We start from the raw sequence: 19,563 nt of genomic DNA on the forward strand, positions 1-19,563 counted from the left end.
TCCCGAGTATTCGAACCCCGATGGCAGCAGCTGGAGCGTCTTGTCAGGAAGACAAGGATGTGACTCAGCAACAGTTGTTGCCATGGGTTACCAGGCGGCGCTGCCCTCGATAGCAGGGTTCGCCAAATTACGGTCCTCGAGATCCGGAGTCGTGCAGGTTTAGATGTTTCCGCCCACTTGCGCACCCGATTCATATAATCGGCTCATCGGCATGCCTGATAACGATCCTGATCTTTAGTATCAGGTATGTTCATTTTTGCAGGTCTGCAACATCACAAAAAAGACCTTAGTCAAGATAGATTTTTACGTTTTTATTTTCAAGATATAATGTGGACACTATATCTTAATATTATAACTATAACTATTTTCAAAACAAAAAATGAAAACAAGCAACAAAATGGTGGAAATAACTACAAATGTTAATTACAGAGGACGTTTTTTACACTTAAATAATATGCTAAAATACAGTTAACATAAATCACACAATGCTTGATAATGTGTATAAAATATGCCAAGAACATTTGAAGACAAAATTAGCTCAATAAAAAGTTAGCAGCTAGCGGCTAGCAGCTAGCTGCTCGTTGGGTGGCAACTGACTGAAAATGTTGTCGCAGATGCTCAAAGCTAAAATAACCAATCACTGCTCATCTTGAGAATGTCACATGACCAAATTTAGACAACTGATGAACCGTGATTGGCCATTAACTGAGCCCTGCGAGCAGCCGTTTTGCCACTTGCTGTCAACTGAAAATGACATCACAGATGCTCAAAGCTAAAATAACAACCGATCACTGCTCATCTTGAGCATGCCACATGACCAAATATAGATGTCACGTGACCAAATTTAGACAACTGGTGAGCCGTGATTGGCTGTTACCTGAGCAACTGTGAAGTCATTAGCAAGTGGAGATAATTAAAAACGAGTGGGTTTTGCTGTTTAATTCCTCAAATAAAATATTAATCAGAATGTCTAGTTGGGTGCATAGAACATATTAGGAAAGTTTTATTATTATTATTATTATTATTATTATTATTTCACGGACCACCACGCTACCACTGAGCTAATTGACCCTGGGCCTCTGTGGAGCCATACAAGTGAGTTGGAAGGTGCTAATCTGGTTAAACCCATTTACCCCCAACGGCCCCCACTCCACAAAGTGAATGCAGATTAATACCTTATTAAGAGAAACTGATTTAACACCAATCCACTTAGACCAGCATGGAGGACAACATCAGACGAGGAAAACCGTGCGTCCTAAACAGTGCTTGTGCCCGCCTAACCGGGGTGTTGCTCACCCCGCGTTGCCCGCCCCAGACGACGGGCGCAGTGCTAAACAGGCTCAGCTAATATACGTTAGCGGCTGCCAATTCCATGCTAATGACATTAAGGCTTTGTCGGCAGCGGCTAATTTAGGACGACGGCAGTTTAGGAGGCGGAGCAAATCTCCCGCTGAGGCTCCACCTTGCACTCTGGGTCACGTCGTCCCATAAGCCACTGCAGCGACACAACTGAGCGTGTTTATGGAATGTGGGAGGCAGCCGGAGTCAACCCCCCCCCGACCCCCCCGCTTAACAGGCCAGCGCAGAAAGGCCGGACATCATATCTTATACATACATGCAGTCCCCTCCAAAAGTATTGGAGCGACAAGGTCAATTTCCTTTGTTTTTGTTGTATATGAAGACATTTCAGTTTCAGATCAAAAGATGAACATGTGACGAATATTATTTTATTCCTTGGCATTTACATCTCGATGTTATGCCATGAAAACATGAGAGCTGTTTATGGGAGAAAATCAATCAGAGTTACTGCACAAATATTGGGTATAGTATTGAAAATTAAACTATTACAATTAATTTGACATTTAAAAAATGCTTGCAATATCTCAATATTGTAAAAAAAAATTAAGACTTTGCAACTAGACAAAGAGCGGGCTAACTACATTTTTTGTCATTTTAAAATGAAGTATAGGAATGACTGGAGAGGAAAAAAAGCTTTCACATGAATAATTGTCTATGTTTTTTTGGTTTTTTTTTACACATCAAGGCGGCTGATACATATTGATAGATTTGACCAAATGAATTTAGACCACGATTGCACTCAATGTTTCTTTCTAATCCTACTTGGTTTGTTTACCTTGATGATAATGACTTCGATCCAACCTGTTATGATTGGTGTCCTGTCTGACTTGTGAGGTTTTGTTCGCACCTGTACTCGTCATCCTGTTCCCTCGTGTCATCCAATCATCTCCCTCAGCCACTTGTCTCTTGTCCAGGTGTCTCTCGTTGTCTCGTCACTTGGCTTGTATTTAGTTCCCTGGTTTTGTTCAGTCTTTGTTGGATCCTCTCACCACTGGTGTTTTGTTGTTACTTTGATTTTTGGTCTTTTCAGATCTTTGTTGGTTTTGTTCACCCAGGACACCTGCTTTCAGTATAACATGCTTCCCTGCATTTGGGTCCTCCAACCCCACCGTGACACAACCAATCAAATAATGTAATACAAATAATATCAGTACTGCAGTTGTTGATATGTGTCCATCAAAATCATTATATTTGATCAAATGCTCAAATCAGAGAAACAAACTACTTCCAACTAAGTGCAATAGACAGCCCACTTTATGTCAAAATCTGCAACTAAACCTTGATTTGGACCAGTTTTTATTTTTTTATTTTTATTAAAGCACTTCAGTTAATTTAAAAATGGCAAAAAGGGAGTTAGCTCACCCTAAATCTCATAGGCTCGATTTGCTGATTTTCTTCAATTTATTTGAATCAATTTGATCTTTTTTATTTATTTTTTTTTTTTTAATCTCAAACAGCAACAATTACAATGAACGTAAACAAAAAAGACTCATATGAAGTGTTAGGTTCAAGAAGAGGCAGAAGGAAGCCAAATCTTATCTTGTCCTACTCCCTCCTTACGATCGAAAGCAATATTACCAAAATAAAAGAAAAATAAATTCAAAAAGTAAAATCAAATAATCAAATAAGATGTTGGGGTGATTACTGAACCCCTTTTTATAATAAATTGTACAATATGAGACACACGATTTTCATTGACCTAATTCATCTATTTTTATGTGTATTTGTAATGACATGATGAGGTAATTAAACATTTATGTGGTTTCACAGCCAGAACGGTCCTCTGAAGAATACCATAACTATAAAGTGGCCCACAATGAAAATTGATATGACCCTTGTTCTAGAAGTAATCATTGCCACATAAATGAACAATATATAAATTCCCCAGATTTTATTGCAACTGAAAGGCTTTAAATCAGTCTGCTGAAAAATAAAATACATTTCGTCCACTCTGGTTCTCAGTGGCTCCAATTGGCTTTAAATCCAATTTTCAATTGTGCCGATTGTCGTGCGATGGAGCTGGCAAAACACATCACAGCACACGTCTTAGTAACAAATATTTTTTTTTATTACAACATTTGATGGTTTTCCATTCTTTGCAATGGATTGTGGCGGAGTAATGTTGTGACTGCTGGGACTTTACAAAAAAAAAAAAACTTCCAACGATCGATCTTAAAGCACAAAGACTCAATTGACTTTTTTTTGTGACACAAAATCAAGAATCACTCAGACAAAAGGGCCGAAGTACATTTTAACCACAAACAAGGTCCATTTTGTTTCCAGAACTAGTTTAAGTCATTTTTTTTCATCCTGTGTGCATACAAAAGAAATAAAAACATACGTACAACAGTATCATCTTTTTGAGGGGGTGCTCATGAACAGCGTACAAACAAAGTTGTGCATTTCCCAAAATTAGAAAGACGACAACAATAAGAGCGGAAAAGCTTGACGCCGTAGCTTTGGCGCAAAAAGCAGCAACGCGGGAAGTCGGTTGGTGACGTGATGAGTGTGGGGGGGGGGGGCACGCTGACGCAATTCCTGGGATGCAGCAGGACATTCCTCGCCCCTTCAACCTCCACGCTGGGCGTTCAAACACCTCCAGGATCCCGTTCCACCTCCTCCTCCTCCACTCTCCCCCTCTTCTCCATCCCTCTCCACAAAACAGCCCTCAAAGATGGCGGCGTGTCGTGTCGACCCGAAGGCGTCGTCCCGTCTTGCGTGAGAGAGTGGCTCGGTTATCGTTGTGGTTTTCGTCGTTTCGGTTACAAAGTTATACAGCTAGAAGAAGTGACTGATGAAAACAAGGCAATGCGGAAGGAAGGGAGGAAGAAGGGAAGGGGTGGGGGGTTGTGTCGGGGGGGTGGGAGGGGGGACGGGGATGGGGGCATGGCCAGGGGCTTCACGACGTCGCCGCCTTCTCCTGTTCGATGGCTGCGGGAAAGAAGAGAAAATGCTGGTTTATGTTTGTGCAATGGCATGACACATTAGATAGATAGATAGATAATAGATGGATACTGTAGATAGATAGATAGATAGGATGACTTACTTTCTTTTGTAGGCAGGATGTTCTTCTCCTTGGTCTCCGTCTTCTTCAGCTTGTTCTTATCGAAGCTGGTCACTTCTGAGATGTCGGGTTTGTCGCTCATTTTTGCAGGTCTGCAACATCACAAAAAGACCGTAGTCAAAAAAAGAAGAAAAAAAAAAGAGAGAGCAAAAAATAGCCCCCGGAAGTATGGTGGGAATTTTAATAATTCGGGGAGTCTACATGTGTATAAAATAAAAGCACCTGAGTATGTGGACCCTCTCCTGACTTTGGAATCAGGGCGTTGGCCAAATATCATTACGCATTACTTTTCTTTCTTGTGGGCACGTACGCCCTCCTCCTTTTGTTCGCCCTGCGGCTGCGCCCGTCATGATTTGATTGGCATTTACCCACTTATCTCACACTGGGATGTTACGATGAAGTCCCCGCATTTACATAACAATAGCGCTCAGCCATGCAGACCCCCAAAGAGGAAAACAAAGGAGACGCGGACGATGACGAAAGGAAAATTCCACGCATTTGCTAATCATGAATCGCCCACTGTTGAAATATTACATACTGTGTTTGTTTTGCTAATCGTGGCGAAATCCACGTTGGAGCTTCCCACCCAGCACCTCCTCCTCCCATGCGGCTCAACGTGAAGGAACCACCGCCCAGGTCCGGTCAGTCATTCCTCACATCCAGCTCAAAATCGATCGTCGTGTGCAACACATTTGAGGCCAGTCGATGACCCCCCCGTGCACGCCCGTGGGTAGTAACAGTGGGCTAATGGGGGGTGGGTTGGGGTTGGGGTTGGGGGCACGCTCGTAACAAAGGGGAATGCACATTTTTGCGTGCACATGGGTGCGCCGGTCGGACAAAGAGCGCGCGCACCCTTGCATCCACTCATTCGCGGCTCCTCTTAAAACAACGCCATTATGTGATGCAATATGTTTTGATTTGCGCCATCAGCAATGCAACAATAAATACTGCTCTAGAACTGTAAAAAGAAATTGGGAGGACAGAGAGAGGGTAAGGCTGACACAGACAAGTGATAATTCAGATGGAGCTTACCGATGAGTCGTCTGGCGAGGACGGTTGGCTTGTTTGAGGCTCCGGTCAAGCTCGTTGCAACAGTAAAAGGCGAGTCTCCGCCAGACGCAAGCTTACATATAGTCACAAATATGCTAATGACGTCTGACATCACTTCCATCACGTCCAGAGTGGCTCCCCCTGTTGGCGAGAGCTTGAACGGCACTTTCGAATTAGGGTGGGGTGGGGGTGGCAGATGGCTGCAAACGAGAAAGGGAAGTGCATCAAAGTCCAAATATTTTGTTTTGTTGCTTTTCCACGCTTTTGTCAACAGGTTTTGTTTTGTTGCTTTTCCACGCTTTTGTCAACAGATTCACGCGGTTATTTCCTGTGAATTACCTCTCGATTCTATTTGAGGGCACGATGGTTATTTACGTGTACGAGGCGCCCTCTAGTGGTGACATCCAGAAAACACATTATTTAGTCATTTTTGTCATCCATTTACCGTTAGAGCTGTTACTGATTAATGCTGAAAGCAAATAAAAGCCCTAACCCCATTCACTATCTCAATTTAAGAGAAGAAAAAGACGTATATTCTGTTAAACCTTTTCAGCAAAAAAATACATACAAAGAGAAGAGTTTCTAATATCTAATGATAATCCGCATCATGGAAAGAAAAAAAACCCTGAGCTGTGAGGCAGAGGTGCGTAACACTTGGGCTCTTTGCTGACGAAATAACTTCTCAGCGAAATTAATGTTTGTCAGCTGCAGGGTCAGTCTCACACCTTATGTAGTGTACCATGATGAAGAAACAGATCTGAGCACAGTTATAAAAAGGTGGACAAGAACACGTTTGGAAAGCTATTGTCAAAGTTTTATTGTCAAAAGATGCTGCTTGACAAATGGTACAAAAAAGAAAAAGAAAAAAAAAAGACCCATAACTGTTAAAAATAACAAAAAAAACTCTGTCATGGCTTGAATTGTGTTTCAAGCCATCTCTGGATGGATTTTAGGTCGATCCTGTAGATTCCTTAACTTTTTTTTTTTAGCATTTCAATATACTTTGTGGGTTGTTTCAGTCGAAGTCAGACTAACTGTGGTTTTCAGCAACAGCTGATGCAAATACTAGTAAAGGTGCATGTAACCATATTTTTTCTGTTAAATTTCTTTTAGATAAAAGGAGTGGAAGAGGAAACGCTTCATTCAAAGTTAAGTACAGGACGTGACAGGTACATGAATCAGAGCACGAGCGGGGCTGGGGTCTCTCTTTCCATCTCCTGGATGAAAACATTCAAAGATGCAGGTGAGACACCTTTTTCATCCGAACCACCTGACATTTAGGAGGAGCCTTTCGGTAAGAGGTGCGGCTGCGGCCGACGGTTCCGATGGAGAGGACGGAGCGGCAAAAGGGACCCCGTGCCCCACGCGCCTTTACAAGGGGACGTGACTGAAGAGGTAGGACACGGATTCGCCGTTGTGGGTTCTCCTGATGGCCTCTGCCAGGATCATGGAAATGTCGATGACCTAAAAGATAGGACGGACGCTTTGTCAACACGGACGATACTTGGAAACTAAAAATGGGAATGCCGTTACCACAATGGTTTCATTATTGCTTGTCATTTAGTATTTTTACATCAACATACCTGCACGTCCAGCAGATATATACAAAATCAAATTATATGTAAGCCATTTATTTTGAAGAGTAATCTTCTGAGATGCAATTAAAATCATATGAAAGTATTTGGATCATAGTTGGTGATATATGTAGAGCTTAAACCACTTTAACAACACAAACATTAGTCATGGAGTGAAGAATTTGTTGGAGGCATAAGTTCACAAGTATGTACGCAATAAAAGATACAAACGAAGGTAACGACCAATCACGGCTCAGCTAGCAAATGTCACATGGCCAAACTCAGGAAACTGGTGAGCCGTGATTGGTCGTTACCTGAGAAACTGTGATGTGTCAAGCAGGCAAAATGGCCGCCCGTTGAGATGAATAAAACGGGTGGGTTTTGCTGTTTCATTCACAGTCCACAAGGCAATACTAATCACTAGGGGTGTCAGGCGAATACAATTTTTAATCGTAACTAATCGCATGATTTCAATTGTTAACTGTCTGTTGTAAATGTACAATAAAATATTTTTTCTAAGTTTCATAATCTTGTTAACATAAAAATTGAAAAGTGTTAAATAAAAAGAAATATGGCTGCATCTTTTAGTCATTGATGCAGAAATTTCATAATTAATAAAATTTAATTAAAATTAAAAAGATGTATGTGCCCTGTGATTGGCTGGCAACCAGTTCAGGGTGTACCCTGCCTACTGCCGAAGCCAGCTGGGATAGGCTCCAGCACCCCCGCGACCCTTGTGAGGAAAAGCGGTCAAGAAAATGGATGGATGGATAAAAAGATGTACTGTACTGTAAAAAACAAATGTGATTTTTTTTGCCACTAGATGGCATAATTGCATTTTAAGACGGTGACAGCTCTGTTTCTATTAGTTTAACATACTTTTCCCACTTTTGTTTACAAGAGTGTGAAAACCTAGATTTTTTTTATTGTACATTTAGAACAGATATAACATTTGTGATTAATCTTGAGTTTAAATAATTAAGTAATCAAACAAAAAATATTATAAAAAAATTAGGGGCCTCAGATGATTACATTTTTTAATTGTAATTAATCGCATGACTTCAATAGTTAACTCACAATTAATCACAAATTTTATGTGTTCTAAACGTACAATACATTTTTTTTCTCCTACGTTTTCATACTCTTGTTAACAAAAGTGGGAAAAAAAGTGAAACTAATAGAAATAGTTCAAATAAATTTTTGACGTCTATAGCCGTCAATGGCAGTGAACTAGTTAATGTACCATTTACAATAATGTTATAATTTTAATTAATTATAATAAATGCAATGATAGCAAAAAAATTGGATATTTTTTTTTTTTTTTTGCGTTTCGGTTTTGGCCCAAGCGTTTCTCATTTTCGGTTTTGGCCCAAAACTTTCCTTTGTGTGCATCCCTGGTCGATAGTCACCTGTATTTTTGGACACGCCTTCATCTTCTCCTCCTGCGGGATCGTGTTGGTCACCACCACCGCCTCAAACGGAGCGTTGTTGATACGCGAGATGGCGGGGCCCGAGAAAATGCCATGCGTGAGGATGGCGTAGACTTTCACGGCGCCGGCGTCGATCAACCTGAAGCGCGACGACGGCAACGTCAGGAAACGGACACTCACAAACAAAACGCGCCGCTGTGATACCGACTTGTCGGCGGCATGGCAGATGGTACCGCAGGTGTCGGCCATGTCGTCCACCAGGATGGCCACGCGGTCCTTGACGTCGCCCACCAGCACCATGCGGTCCACTTCGTTGGCCTTCTTCCTCTCTTTGTGGATGAGGGCGAAGTCCACGTTGAGCCGGTCCGCGATGGAGGTCACGCTGAAGAAATTGCAAGTAAATCACTTTGTTCAGAATCTGCACTTTTGAGGCTGTGACGTGAGATTTTTTTCGAGCATCCTACCGCTTTGCACCACCAGCGTCAGGAGAAACAATGATGCAGTTTTTCCATTCGGGGATATTTTCCCGTATCCACTGCAGAACAGCCGGCTCCGCATACAGATTGTCCACAGCGATGTCGAAAAAGCCCTTTAGGGACAAAGACAGACGTCATTTGAGGACTTGTCTTTTTTTAAATCAAAAATTCATCAACTACACTTAACTCCAGCCATTTTCACTGGAGCACCAACAACGTAGATGCTATTTAGCGTTAGCATTCGGCTAGTGGACTGAAAGGCTACATACACTGTGGATGTTTTATATACACAATATGTATTTATTTTTTGTTCAGTTTGACAGTAAACTTCAACTGTGAGTTCTTTTGTCAAGAATTGTTCATTATTTACACAATTGTATAGATATTTTTTTTGGGGGGGGGGGGCACGTGGACGTCGAGCTCCTGCACTCACCTGGATTTGCGAGGCGTGGAGGTCCATGGTGATGATGTGGTCGGCGCCGGCCACCGACAGCATGTTTGCCACCAGCTTGGCTGATATGGGCGCTCGGCTCTGGGAAAAGCAATAAGCATGTCGCGGTCACAATTCGAGTCAAGTGAGTGAGGGGGAAATACGCAAGACAACATTCACAGGACGCTTTTCCCTGCCGGAGGATCCATCATCGTGCGGGCGATTGTTCAGACGTTCTTACTTTAGCATACGCGTATGCTGCGGATTTCATTTTTGTCTCTCTCTAAACTGGAAGTGTGGCTTTTGTTTGCAAAACACTCAAATGGGTGCTGGCGATGCTGAGCTGTCAACTCATGACGGCTCGCTCACTCTGAAGGGCTGAAGGATTTTGAAAAATAGTCAAATTATTTTTCAAAGGTCATCTTCCCATGTATTTTTTTTTTTTTAAACCACACAACCAATAAATGGATCTATTACAAAAAAACAATCCGATTTATTTATTGCAACCTTTGCCATCTGAAAAAATTGCCATGTATTTCGGGCTGCTCGATTCTAAAGAAAATATTAATCACGATTATTTTGGTAATGATTGAAATCACGATTAGGACAATCATTTATTTTTTTGGGTACAAAACAAGAAAATGTTTCAGCGTAAAAATTATTAAGATAAATAAAATTATTTGCAACACTATAATTGTGCATGTTCCTTTTGGATGAAACAAACTATATTAAATTAGTTATTCCCCCAAAAAATTTTTTAAGGTGCAAATGTATGAATTTAATCAAACTAACAAATTGTTTATTCATAATCCTTTTTTTTTTACGATTATGCTGATTTTGCAATTGTGGAGTGTAACAATTGAAATTCAATTTCGATTAATTGCAAAGCCCTAATTCTATTTAAATTACATTTGTGTATTATGAATTACGGAGCAGCAAAATTCACCTGTTTTTATTCAACACAGAGGGCGGCCATTTTGCTACTTGCTGTGAACTGAAAATGACATCACAGTGACCCACTTAACGACCAATCACAGCTCACCTGTTTTCTGAGTTTGGTCATGTGACAGTCGCGAGCTGAGCCATGATTGGTCATTGCCTGAGCGACTGTGATGTCATTCTCAGTCAACAGCGAGTGGCAAAATGGCCGCCTCTGCACATATAACATATTACTGTAAATATATATTTTTTTTTACTTCAATTCCCCTTTAACTTTTTTTTATTTTTTATTACTAGATTATTTCTTCATTCAATCATCAATCCCAGTAACATACAGTGAAACACTGAATTATCAGACCAAAATGTGAATTTTTTTGCATTGATTCGCAATTACGTAGTCAATTAGTGCGAAAAATGACAATCCCAATGAAAAGCTCCGCCTACCTTGTCCTTCTTGTCCTGCCGGGCGTACGGGAAGCAGGGGATGACGGCAGTGACGCGAGATGACGAGGCAATTTTGCAGGCGTTAATCATAATCAGCAGCTCCATGAGATTGTCGTTAATCTCGCCACACCCGCTCTGCACGATGTACACGTCCTCGCCGCGCACGCTCTCCCCGATCTCCACACTGGTGATACAAATGATGCACATTGCAACTTTTAGGCTGAATGATTTAGAAATGTGATCCAAAATATGGGCAAACATCATTCTTGAACCAGCTTTGATGACTTCATCCTCTGAATATTTTAAAAGATAAAAGGATAAAATGTTTGCATTATTAAACAACAATGCTAACACATTACAATAGAGAGCATGTGAGGTGCAAGTCTTTTATTGACCACTTGGGGTCACCATCCTATGGTTCTACATTGCAGTACCTGTGACTTTGATTGGCTTTAAAAGGCGGGGCCTCGCCTGGTGGTGAGTGACGTGTGCGTCAGCGAATTAAAGTGCAGTTAGCGGTTAGCGCAGAGTAGCAAATGGCTGTTAAGATGGCTAACTGTTAACCCGTCAACGTGTTGAGTGACCCACGCTAGCGTATGAATGTGTTCATTACATGTCTGTCACCATCAAATCTTTTTCAAATCGATTATCCTATCGATTATTTCACAGGAAAATTGAATAATTGCTAGAGATAGACCGATACGTTTTTTTTCCAGGGCCGATACCGATGCCAATTATTAGTAGCCAAGGAGGCTAATAGCCGATATTTGGAGACGATATTAATTTTTAGTAAAAAAAAGTGGGGGAAATATTGACGACAATTTTTTTAATACAAATGCTAATCTTGACTAGCATGTTTGTTTATTGAACAATTTTTCTGACTTTTCGAAATGTAAAAGGTTTTTTTTTTTCATTTTAAACAATAGACATCCTTTTAAATTTCTAACAAAATGTTCAGGAGCTCCCAAGGTTATCAGTATGTCTTAAAAAGCCGTCAGATAAAAAAAAAAAAAAGGCCGATACAGATATTTGTCAAAATGCCCAAATATCGGCACCAATAATCGGCCCAGGTCTATCCCTAATAACGGCACAGTTTGATGATAAAGACGGGACTAGTCTGTCACCCTGGAATGGATTATTTCAATTTCTATTATATATACACAACGTATATATGAGTAAGACAATAATTTATTTTTTATACAAAACAAAAATATGTTTAAATGGATGAAACAAAATTTATGCAATTGGTTATTTTACAATGTAAAAAATGTTCAAATGTATATATCTAAACAACTCAAAAATTAGTATTAATCTCTTTTTTTAACGATTATGCTTATTTTGTAATTGTGGAGAGTAATTGAAATAGTAATGGAATTTTGATTAATTGCACAATCCAAAAGAAAAAAGTATCGGCAGATCAAAACCCAGCATCTTGGAAGCGATTCCATTTTTCCTTCGAGTTTCCACCGCATTCAAATTAAACTCCACAACGGTTCATCATTTGCATTATGTCCACAGACACTCGCCGACTCCGCATAGAGCGAGACGTAACCTGCAGGACGGATACCTGTCGAACAACTCTGCGGCACACAGCAGTGCAGTATAGTGAAGGCAGAAGGGACAGCAAGCATGTGTGTGAAACATTCCTGTTTAGGACATGACGCTCAGGACTCGGGCCAACTTGGCCTCAGCCATGTGATCATTGACCCCGGATTGCGTTCACGCTCACACACTGAAATTGAACCGTTTCCACCGAATCTATCCTCAAGATGTTCGTTTGGCTCGAGCGGAAGATCGCAAGGGGTGAACACGGTCCAATTAAATGCGACTGGGAAACGGCAACAAAAGTCGAATCATGTTGTCAAACCAAGCCAAGTGTTACTGCGGTGCAGACCTTGACCGGCAAAGGTCAGCTGGCAAAAGCTTGTGTGGGAGCTGCGAAGAGAAATGTAAACTTCTCACCTCCTTTCAGTTTGAGGGTGTGAGAAAAATCATTGTTTTAAATGCGCGTCACCCAAACAGCAGAGTTCCCAAACACAAGATAATCACCGGGTTTTTTAGCGTAACCCCTTTGTTTTTGGGTGGTTTTAATAAGGTGGGACATTACAAAGTACGCATAATTTGTTGCTTAAGAATAGGGCTGTGCAATTAATTGAAATTCAATTACAATTAAAAATCGGAGCATTTTCAAGAGTTTCGCTCAGTTGTTATCTATCATTTGCAAGTCTATGCAAATTGATAAATGAGGGAAACTGTTTGATGTGCTGATGTGTGACAGGTATTGTAAATAATTGACAGTAAAAACGAAATCTTACTTTTGTACTCAAACTTTAAATAGGAGCTAATTAGACTCGTCTCTCACCAATAAAATTGCATATGTGAGCTTGCTGTTGCTGATGCAATTAACGGTTGTTGTTGTCATTGTTATCCAATGTAGAACTCAAATGACAATATTTAATGCAACTAAGTCGCTACTTATTATGATAATTGTAGCAAAGGACTAGCTAGCTTTTAAATGGCGCGCGAAGAATATTTTCCATCCCGTCACAACAATGTGTTCGTAGTTCAGAGTTCAGACTCGCCGTGGGCAAACGCACCTTTGTATCAAAAACAATTCAATAATCTTTAGTACGACCATTCGGTCATTCCGCAAAATCGTGTCGACGGTCAATTTAACTTTGCGAACATTTTGGCCCAACTGCTGTGCCTCCATATTGGAACGGGAACGAGCTAGCATGGTTAGCAAGCACGCACGCGCTATTACGTTGTAATTCACAAGGACGGGAGTTTATTTAGCGAGTATGATACAAGTGGGATTTAAAAATAATGCTGCTGGACTAATTCACATTAGCGAACGAAAAGGAAAAGCCGTGTCCGACAATGGATACACCAACATTAGCTTGCTAAACTGCTGTGTTTACATGAGGCTAGCTGGTCACGTGTAAACACCATCGTAAACTATTGTTAGCTTCGAGCTAACGTTCCGAGCAGGAAAATCGTGGCCATCCATCCAGCCACTCCAAATTGTCAGAGAGCCTGAAAATACTCGCCATGTCTCCTGGTTGCTGAACTTCTTGGTTATCACTTTGCCCAAATCCAGTCCCAGCCGATCCGCCACTTTCTGGGACAGGTCATGGTGAGAGCTGCCGCTGAAAAGGACGATGTTCGGCATGTTGCAGAAAGTGGTGGGGAAAACAAGGAGAAAGTTACAGCGGGTCCCCCCGCCGAAAAAGTCGAGATAATGGAAGCTTCTGCTAATGTTGCATCGCAGTGCTGCAGCACCGAGGGTCGACGGCAGAGAGAGGGGAGATCTCGCATGGGTGAACGCATACTGGAAGGAAGTGGCCTGCCCTCATTGGACGCCAAATCTTCTGCTACAGGGCGTCAACGCAAACTTTCAACGCCCAATTCACTCCTTAAAATCGGCGCCTTCTTAAAATATTCGCCTAAGTCATTTTTTCCAACAGGAAACACACACACACAAAAACGAACCATTTGCATCACGAGGTGATGATTTTTTGGGGGGGTGGGAGCAAAAAATAATATTTTTTGCAAATAAATGACTTTTGCAATTATTTTAAGAGGGTGTTGAAATGTTTAAAAAAAAACTCCCTAGACTCCAACATATGTGCAATTCACACGGGTGGCAAAAGTACTTACCTTTTCTTTTCTTTTCTTTTTAATATTAGCCTCTAAAAAAACACGCAGATAAGTTCCAAGACTGATGTCGCAAAGATATATTTCTAATACAAACTTGACTTTTCCCTCTTAAATGTACCGGGCCAGGCGATCAACCAGCACATCCACAATTGCCCCATTTGTTCCTGTTCGGAGCGTGAGATGAAGCACGAGTTGCTCACAATGCCCTGAGCATCTGGCACTTCCTTACCAAGAACATCTTCATCTTGGGGGACACCTCTTTCCCTAACTCAATTGGTCATCAATGAGACTCGTTTTGAAGATGTAGATGATATCAAGAAGGCCATGAAAGGGAAGAGGACAATGTGTAGTTTTTATTTTATTTTTTATATCTAAAGTGACAATCCTGAAACTTTTCTGACACACATAGTGACTATTTCCACCTTCCGCTGTATAGGGTGCGACAGCGCATCTTTGAGTTATATGGTAAGAAAACGTGCTATAAAGATCAAACCAGTCCTTCAAATTTTAATTAGAAATCAAACAGAAGCATTCTTGACCAGATGCAATTGTTGCATTTATTATTATTATTTTTTAAGTAGTCACCTGATAGTTCTTGCGTCTTGACACTCTTGTGATACAGAATCTCATAATTTGATTTTCCACTTAGGATGGTCAGCTGAGCTTTTACGCCCCTCATGTGTCACATCGTCTCTATCATGTGCCAGGAATCAGCTGCTGTTATTCATATGCGGATGATGGCTATATAAGAGTATGTTTAAAATAATGTAAGCCACACAGTTATTGAACGATTATTGATGTTAAGTTGGACTGAGCAAACATGGACTTTACAAGATTTTCCACGCTTGCGCCAGACAGCTAATCTGAAGTCACATTCCAAACACAGGCAGAAAAAAACACAAAATCAATTTGCGCTCATGGACGTCAAAACAACCCCCCGATCTTTAGCTTGCCGTTGACGACTTTCACCAAAGAACAAACATAATTATAATATATATATATAAATATATATATTAAAAAAAATATATATATATATATATATATATATATATAAAATATACATATATAAAATATATATATATATATATATGAGTTTGTTCAAGTTCAAGTCGTCAATGGCAAGCTAAAGATCAGGGGTTGTTTTGACATCCATGAGCGCAAATTGATTTTGTGTTTTTGTTCAATTTTGTGTATTTATTCAATCTATTTTTAGTTTATTTTATTATATTTTAAATTTATTTACGTTTTTACAATTTCATGTCTGTACATTTTGTCATTTAAACGTCATCTTTAATATTTTCTTTCCAATGTTTGACGCCATCTGGTGCTACCGTTATTGATGTTTCTGAGCGACAATTAAAGCGTTTCTTTTTAACTACAAACACTTTGTGCGGACATTGGATCACTTTACACAAACAACCAAAGATACTGATATTTTTCAGAAATATATTTTATAGATGTCAGAGATGAAACGTCCAAAGCGTAGGTCCCCAAGAAATAAAATTTTTCATCGTTAGAGACATAGACAGCAAACCAAAAATAACTTCTTTCCCATTTACATGTAAACCAAGAATTGCTCTTGAGCCACAGTGGTTATTTGTAGGACTGGCCGAGGTGGGTGTGACAATCAAATGTCCTCCTCCAAACCGTTTCCCAATCAAAAGCGCAGCATTACTTCAGCGTCAACAGTGCCTGTTTAAACATCTTTGAAAGAGGAACATTCTTTGGGAGAGTCTTTCATGAATGTAGCAAAGGTTTGGCAGAGCAAACACAGTCCATCTATATCCATTTTAAGTGCTGAAATCACTAGTCAGAAACAAGAAGAACCATTGCGGAGTCACTTTGGGACAAAGTCTTTTCAAATGTTTGCACACCGGATAGGAAGAAGACTGTCCGCGGCTCTCGGAACGCCGCCAGAGCTTTTTGTTTTGCTCTTCCTCTATTGTGCAAATACATTTTTTGTTACATAGACAAGCAGGCATGCTGACTCACAAACCATGCAAAGAGTTAAAGTTGGTGCGAGCTGGGGGAGGGGGGAAAAAAAAAAGAAGCAGTATTAAATGTCTACAAAAACAACATAACTTGTGATTCATGTTATCAAAAAATAATAATGAAAAAATGAATCAAATGGAATGTTTTTGTTAGAAACTCACATTTTACACATTTCAGTAAGTGTGATGGTCGTCAACGGGCATGAGCACTTTCGACAGATGAAGACAATGGTGGGACAAAATACAACAATACACTGATGACTTATGGCACCAGATAGAAATATTTAAACTACTCACGGTGTAGTGTAAGTAAGTTGCACCACTGTCACAAAAAAAAAAAAAAAAAAAAAAAAAAAAAAGAGGCCTTCCTCTTGTGACAAAAAATTGTCTTGCAATTGATTATCGCACTTTGATGTCAACCCAACATGACGCAAAACCACGGGAAGGTCGGGTCAGTTCTTTAAAAAAAAAAAAAAAAAAAACCCAAAAGAGCTCGCTACATAAAATGGCCTCTGGACCTGCTCGCGGCGAGATCACAGGCATGTCACCAAAAGGTAAGTGCATGTCATATACGTGCACGACAATAAAGACCACCACTTAGGCAACAAAGTGATTGACTGGATGAAGGAAAGTCCAAAGCAGTGCCGCGTGATGACTTGACATCGGAACAGTGCAGTCGATGAGGAGCTAAATACGCTGCTTCTTCTTTCCTTTTCTTTTTCTTCGTCCATGGAGTAACACCGTACTGTGTTACGTTCACAATATCATAGCTGTCATTAGAGTACATTTAGAAATTTTCCATATACAAATCTTCTATAAACAGTACGTTATAAATACACAATCGATGAAAAACGCGGTGGCTTGAAGAGCCGTACAAAGAAAGAAAGTCCATCCTTGCTTTTGATAAATACAAAAAAAACAACAAATTCCGGGAGACTAGTTTTGAGAATGGCAGCCCTATAACTATCCAGAAAACGGATTTAAAAAAAGAAAATCGGAGTGGAAAAAAATGTAAGAAATAAAAGGAAGGGATGGGCGTGTAAAACTCAAACATGTCGATATGAAGAGGCCGTCGCGCCCCTGCAAAATATACGCAATTTTATATACAAGACAAGGTAGTTGCCAGCAGGATCGCAACCATCACATTGAAAAAGTCTTTTCCTAACGTGTTGTAAAATTGTCTGTTAGATGCCGAGTCATGCTTTGGCTTTCTTTGCTTAACATTCCAAACGAGGGGGGGGGGGGGGGGGGTGTCCGCCCTCTGCTCTCATGCTTGTTCTACTAAGCCATCTTTTATTTAAAGGGAAGCTACATAAGAGTAAAAGCAGCTCATCTAATGATGTGCCTTTCCGCTGCAGCTGGCAACTACCTTTTACAGAGAATGTCCTTTTTCCACACAAAAATAGATCCATCCAAAAAGTAAAATAACTCTTCAAGAGGCTCATGGCCACGTTCCAAGTAAACATGCTGAAAGATTGTTTGCTGTATTGTCCTAATTGTCATCCCTCTCTGGCGCTGATCTCCGAGAAGGAAATCTTAAGGCAATCTTTTCCTGAACAATCGTGAAATCCAGCGGACCCTCACCAAGGCACTCCTCTTAGAACCTCTGATGAAAACGAGTGTTTGTAAGACCGAAAAGTCCACAGTGAACGCTTGTTGTCGATTCTTTTTGACAAAAAAGAAAATCCCCAGCCGTGATTTCGGTCCCTGGCGTTCATACAGTGTTGGCATCAGACGGAAGCCGTTTGGTTTCCACAAACTCCTGAATTGACTCCACCCCCCCCCCCCCTCCGCTTCAAAACACATCAACAAATGTTGCCACTGCCATCGTAGGGGGTGCGAAGACCAACGGAAAAATCTCCAAACGAGCACCATGAAGCAACTGTTTTTGTTATTATTTTTTTTTTTCTATTCCAGTCCTCTCTGTCTCCTGATTGGCTCCCTACTCTGAGGCTGAGCCCACCCCCTGTCCCTCCCTCCAATCAAGGTGGTGCTTGGTGTCGGGTGGGGGACTAAATGAAGGGGTCAGTCGAGACGCCTTGCTGCTCAAAGAGGTGTCCTCCGGAGAGGTCAATACTAACAGCGTGACACCGTCGCGTTTCACCCCTCGTGTTACAGTGGTTCCTCCTCTTCCATTGGCTCCTCCTCTGGTCTGATGAGGAAAGAGAATACAACAAAACTAATTAAGGCCCTCCCACATTAATAAAACATAAGGTGAGGATTCAAACATGATAAAAAGGCTAAAAGGTTAAACATACTAAAGAACAAAGTATTGTAAAACAGTCAAATATTCTTCCTGGAATTCATAAATTTGTTGTTGTAAGGAAGCACTAAAGGACCAAAAAGGCAGATTTGAGTTATTACAGTGTTCCCTCGTTTATCGCTGGGGTTATATTCCAAAAAAATAGCCACAATAGTCGCTTACTTTATTTTTATTTTTTTTTTACATTTATTATAAATGTTTTAAGGCTGAAAAAAGCCTCACCGCACACTTTATATACTTTTCTCATAGAGGCATTGACATTTTCTCACATTTTTCTCGTTTAAACACTCTCAATGTTCAAATCTTCATATATTAAAAAAATAAAAATAGGTACACTACTATAAATAAATAAAAAATGCTTTTAAAAAATCCGCAAATGCGAGGCAGCGAAAATCAAGTTTATTTTAGTTAACAAAAACGAACAAAAGAACTAAAACAAAAATTTAAAAAACATTTTCGTTCACGAAAATAAAATAAAAATAAAATAAAAATGAAAAAGCTTTTTAAAAATAATAACTGAAACTAGATTTTACATTTACAAAACTAAAACTAACTGTAATTATAGTGAAAATGTCCTTAGTTTTCGATTTTAATTGTCATTTAAGTATATTTATTTCAATATTAACCGAGGTAAGGATGTTATTTGGGGGGGGGGGGGTTGCACTCACTCACTCACACAAACACGCACGTTTGTGTGTCGCACAGAAGTGACGTCATCTAGCAGCAGCAGCCAATAAAAAAGCACGTTCAGATGACGTCGCTCCTAGGCAACAATTTTGAATTTTGGCTCCAGTGGCTCGGCTCGCCTGCTTTTTCATTCAATTCAGCTGAAATGGTGTTTATTAAATCTTGCACACAAGTATTACACATTTTTTCCAAACGA

The 19,563-nt window shown here is 40.3% G+C and overlaps 4 protein-coding genes across 7 annotated transcripts in view; all 4 read right to left on the reverse strand.

The window, feature by feature from the left end:
- Nucleotides 1-2,201, reverse strand: part of tceanc (transcription elongation factor A N-terminal and central domain containing) — a 32,202-nt gene extending 30,001 nt beyond the window's left edge. For both annotated transcript variants that reach the window (XM_077567421.1, XM_077567461.1), the window contains exon 1: nucleotides 2,135-2,201. The gene's annotated coding sequence lies outside the window, so the exon portion shown is untranslated. The remainder of the gene's footprint in view (nucleotides 1-2,134) is intronic.
- Nucleotides 2,202-3,405: 1,204 nt separating this feature from the next.
- Nucleotides 3,406-5,624, reverse strand: LOC144034551 (thymosin beta-12). The gene is made up of 3 exons (XM_077543386.1): nucleotides 5,456-5,624; nucleotides 4,406-4,515; nucleotides 3,406-4,290 (listed from the first exon to the last, which is right to left on the reverse strand). The coding sequence occupies exons 2-3, from the start codon at nucleotides 4,503-4,505 to the stop codon at nucleotides 4,259-4,261; spliced, it is 132 nt and encodes a 43-aa protein (XP_077399512.1). The 5' UTR covers nucleotides 4,506-4,515; nucleotides 5,456-5,624; the 3' UTR covers nucleotides 3,406-4,258.
- A 651-nt stretch (nucleotides 5,625-6,275) lies between these two features.
- LOC144034987 (ribose-phosphate pyrophosphokinase 2) lies at nucleotides 6,276-14,126 on the reverse strand. The gene is made up of 7 exons (XM_077544250.1): nucleotides 13,817-14,126; nucleotides 10,767-10,950; nucleotides 9,387-9,485; nucleotides 8,942-9,066; nucleotides 8,686-8,859; nucleotides 8,457-8,616; nucleotides 6,276-6,937 (listed from the first exon to the last, which is right to left on the reverse strand). The coding sequence occupies exons 1-7, from the start codon at nucleotides 13,936-13,938 to the stop codon at nucleotides 6,845-6,847; spliced, it is 957 nt and encodes a 318-aa protein (XP_077400376.1). The 5' UTR covers nucleotides 13,939-14,126; the 3' UTR covers nucleotides 6,276-6,844.
- A 1,577-nt stretch (nucleotides 14,127-15,703) lies between these two features.
- The window catches only part of LOC144057626 (histone deacetylase 4-like), a 58,358-nt gene continuing 54,498 nt past the window's right edge, over nucleotides 15,704-19,563 (reverse strand). For all 3 annotated transcript variants that reach the window (XM_077575447.1, XM_077575440.1, XM_077575431.1), the window contains one exon: nucleotides 15,704-18,569. In XM_077575447.1, coding sequence (XP_077431573.1) covers nucleotides 18,530-18,569 — 40 coding nt within the window. In that variant the 3' untranslated portion in view covers nucleotides 15,704-18,529. The remainder of the gene's footprint in view (nucleotides 18,570-19,563) is intronic.

The sequence above is a fragment of the Vanacampus margaritifer genome, chromosome 1, assembly GCF_051991255.1.
Source record: "Vanacampus margaritifer isolate UIUO_Vmar chromosome 1, RoL_Vmar_1.0, whole genome shotgun sequence".
Lineage (NCBI taxonomy): Eukaryota > Metazoa > Chordata > Actinopteri > Syngnathiformes > Syngnathidae > Vanacampus > Vanacampus margaritifer.

Coding starts and splice junctions, on each gene's coding strand:
- LOC144034551 (XM_077543386.1), bottom strand. CDS start 4,505: ATGAGCGACAAACCCGACATCTCAGAAGTGACCAGCTTCGATAAGAAC. Junction 4,291..4,405: donor CATCCTGCCTACAAAAGAAA/GTAAGTCATCCT, acceptor TCTTTCCCGCAG/CCATCGAACAGGAGAAGGCG.
- LOC144034987 (XM_077544250.1), bottom strand. CDS start 13,938: ATGCCGAACATCGTCCTTTTCAGCGGCAGCTCTCACCATGACCTGTCC. Junction 9,067..9,386: donor TCCACGCCTCGCAAATCCAG/GTGAGTGCAGGA, acceptor TTGTCCCTAAAG/GGCTTTTTCGACATCGCTGT. Junction 6,938..8,456: donor AGGCGTGTCCAAAAATACAG/GTGACTATCGAC, acceptor CCTATCTTTTAG/GTCATCGACATTTCCATGAT.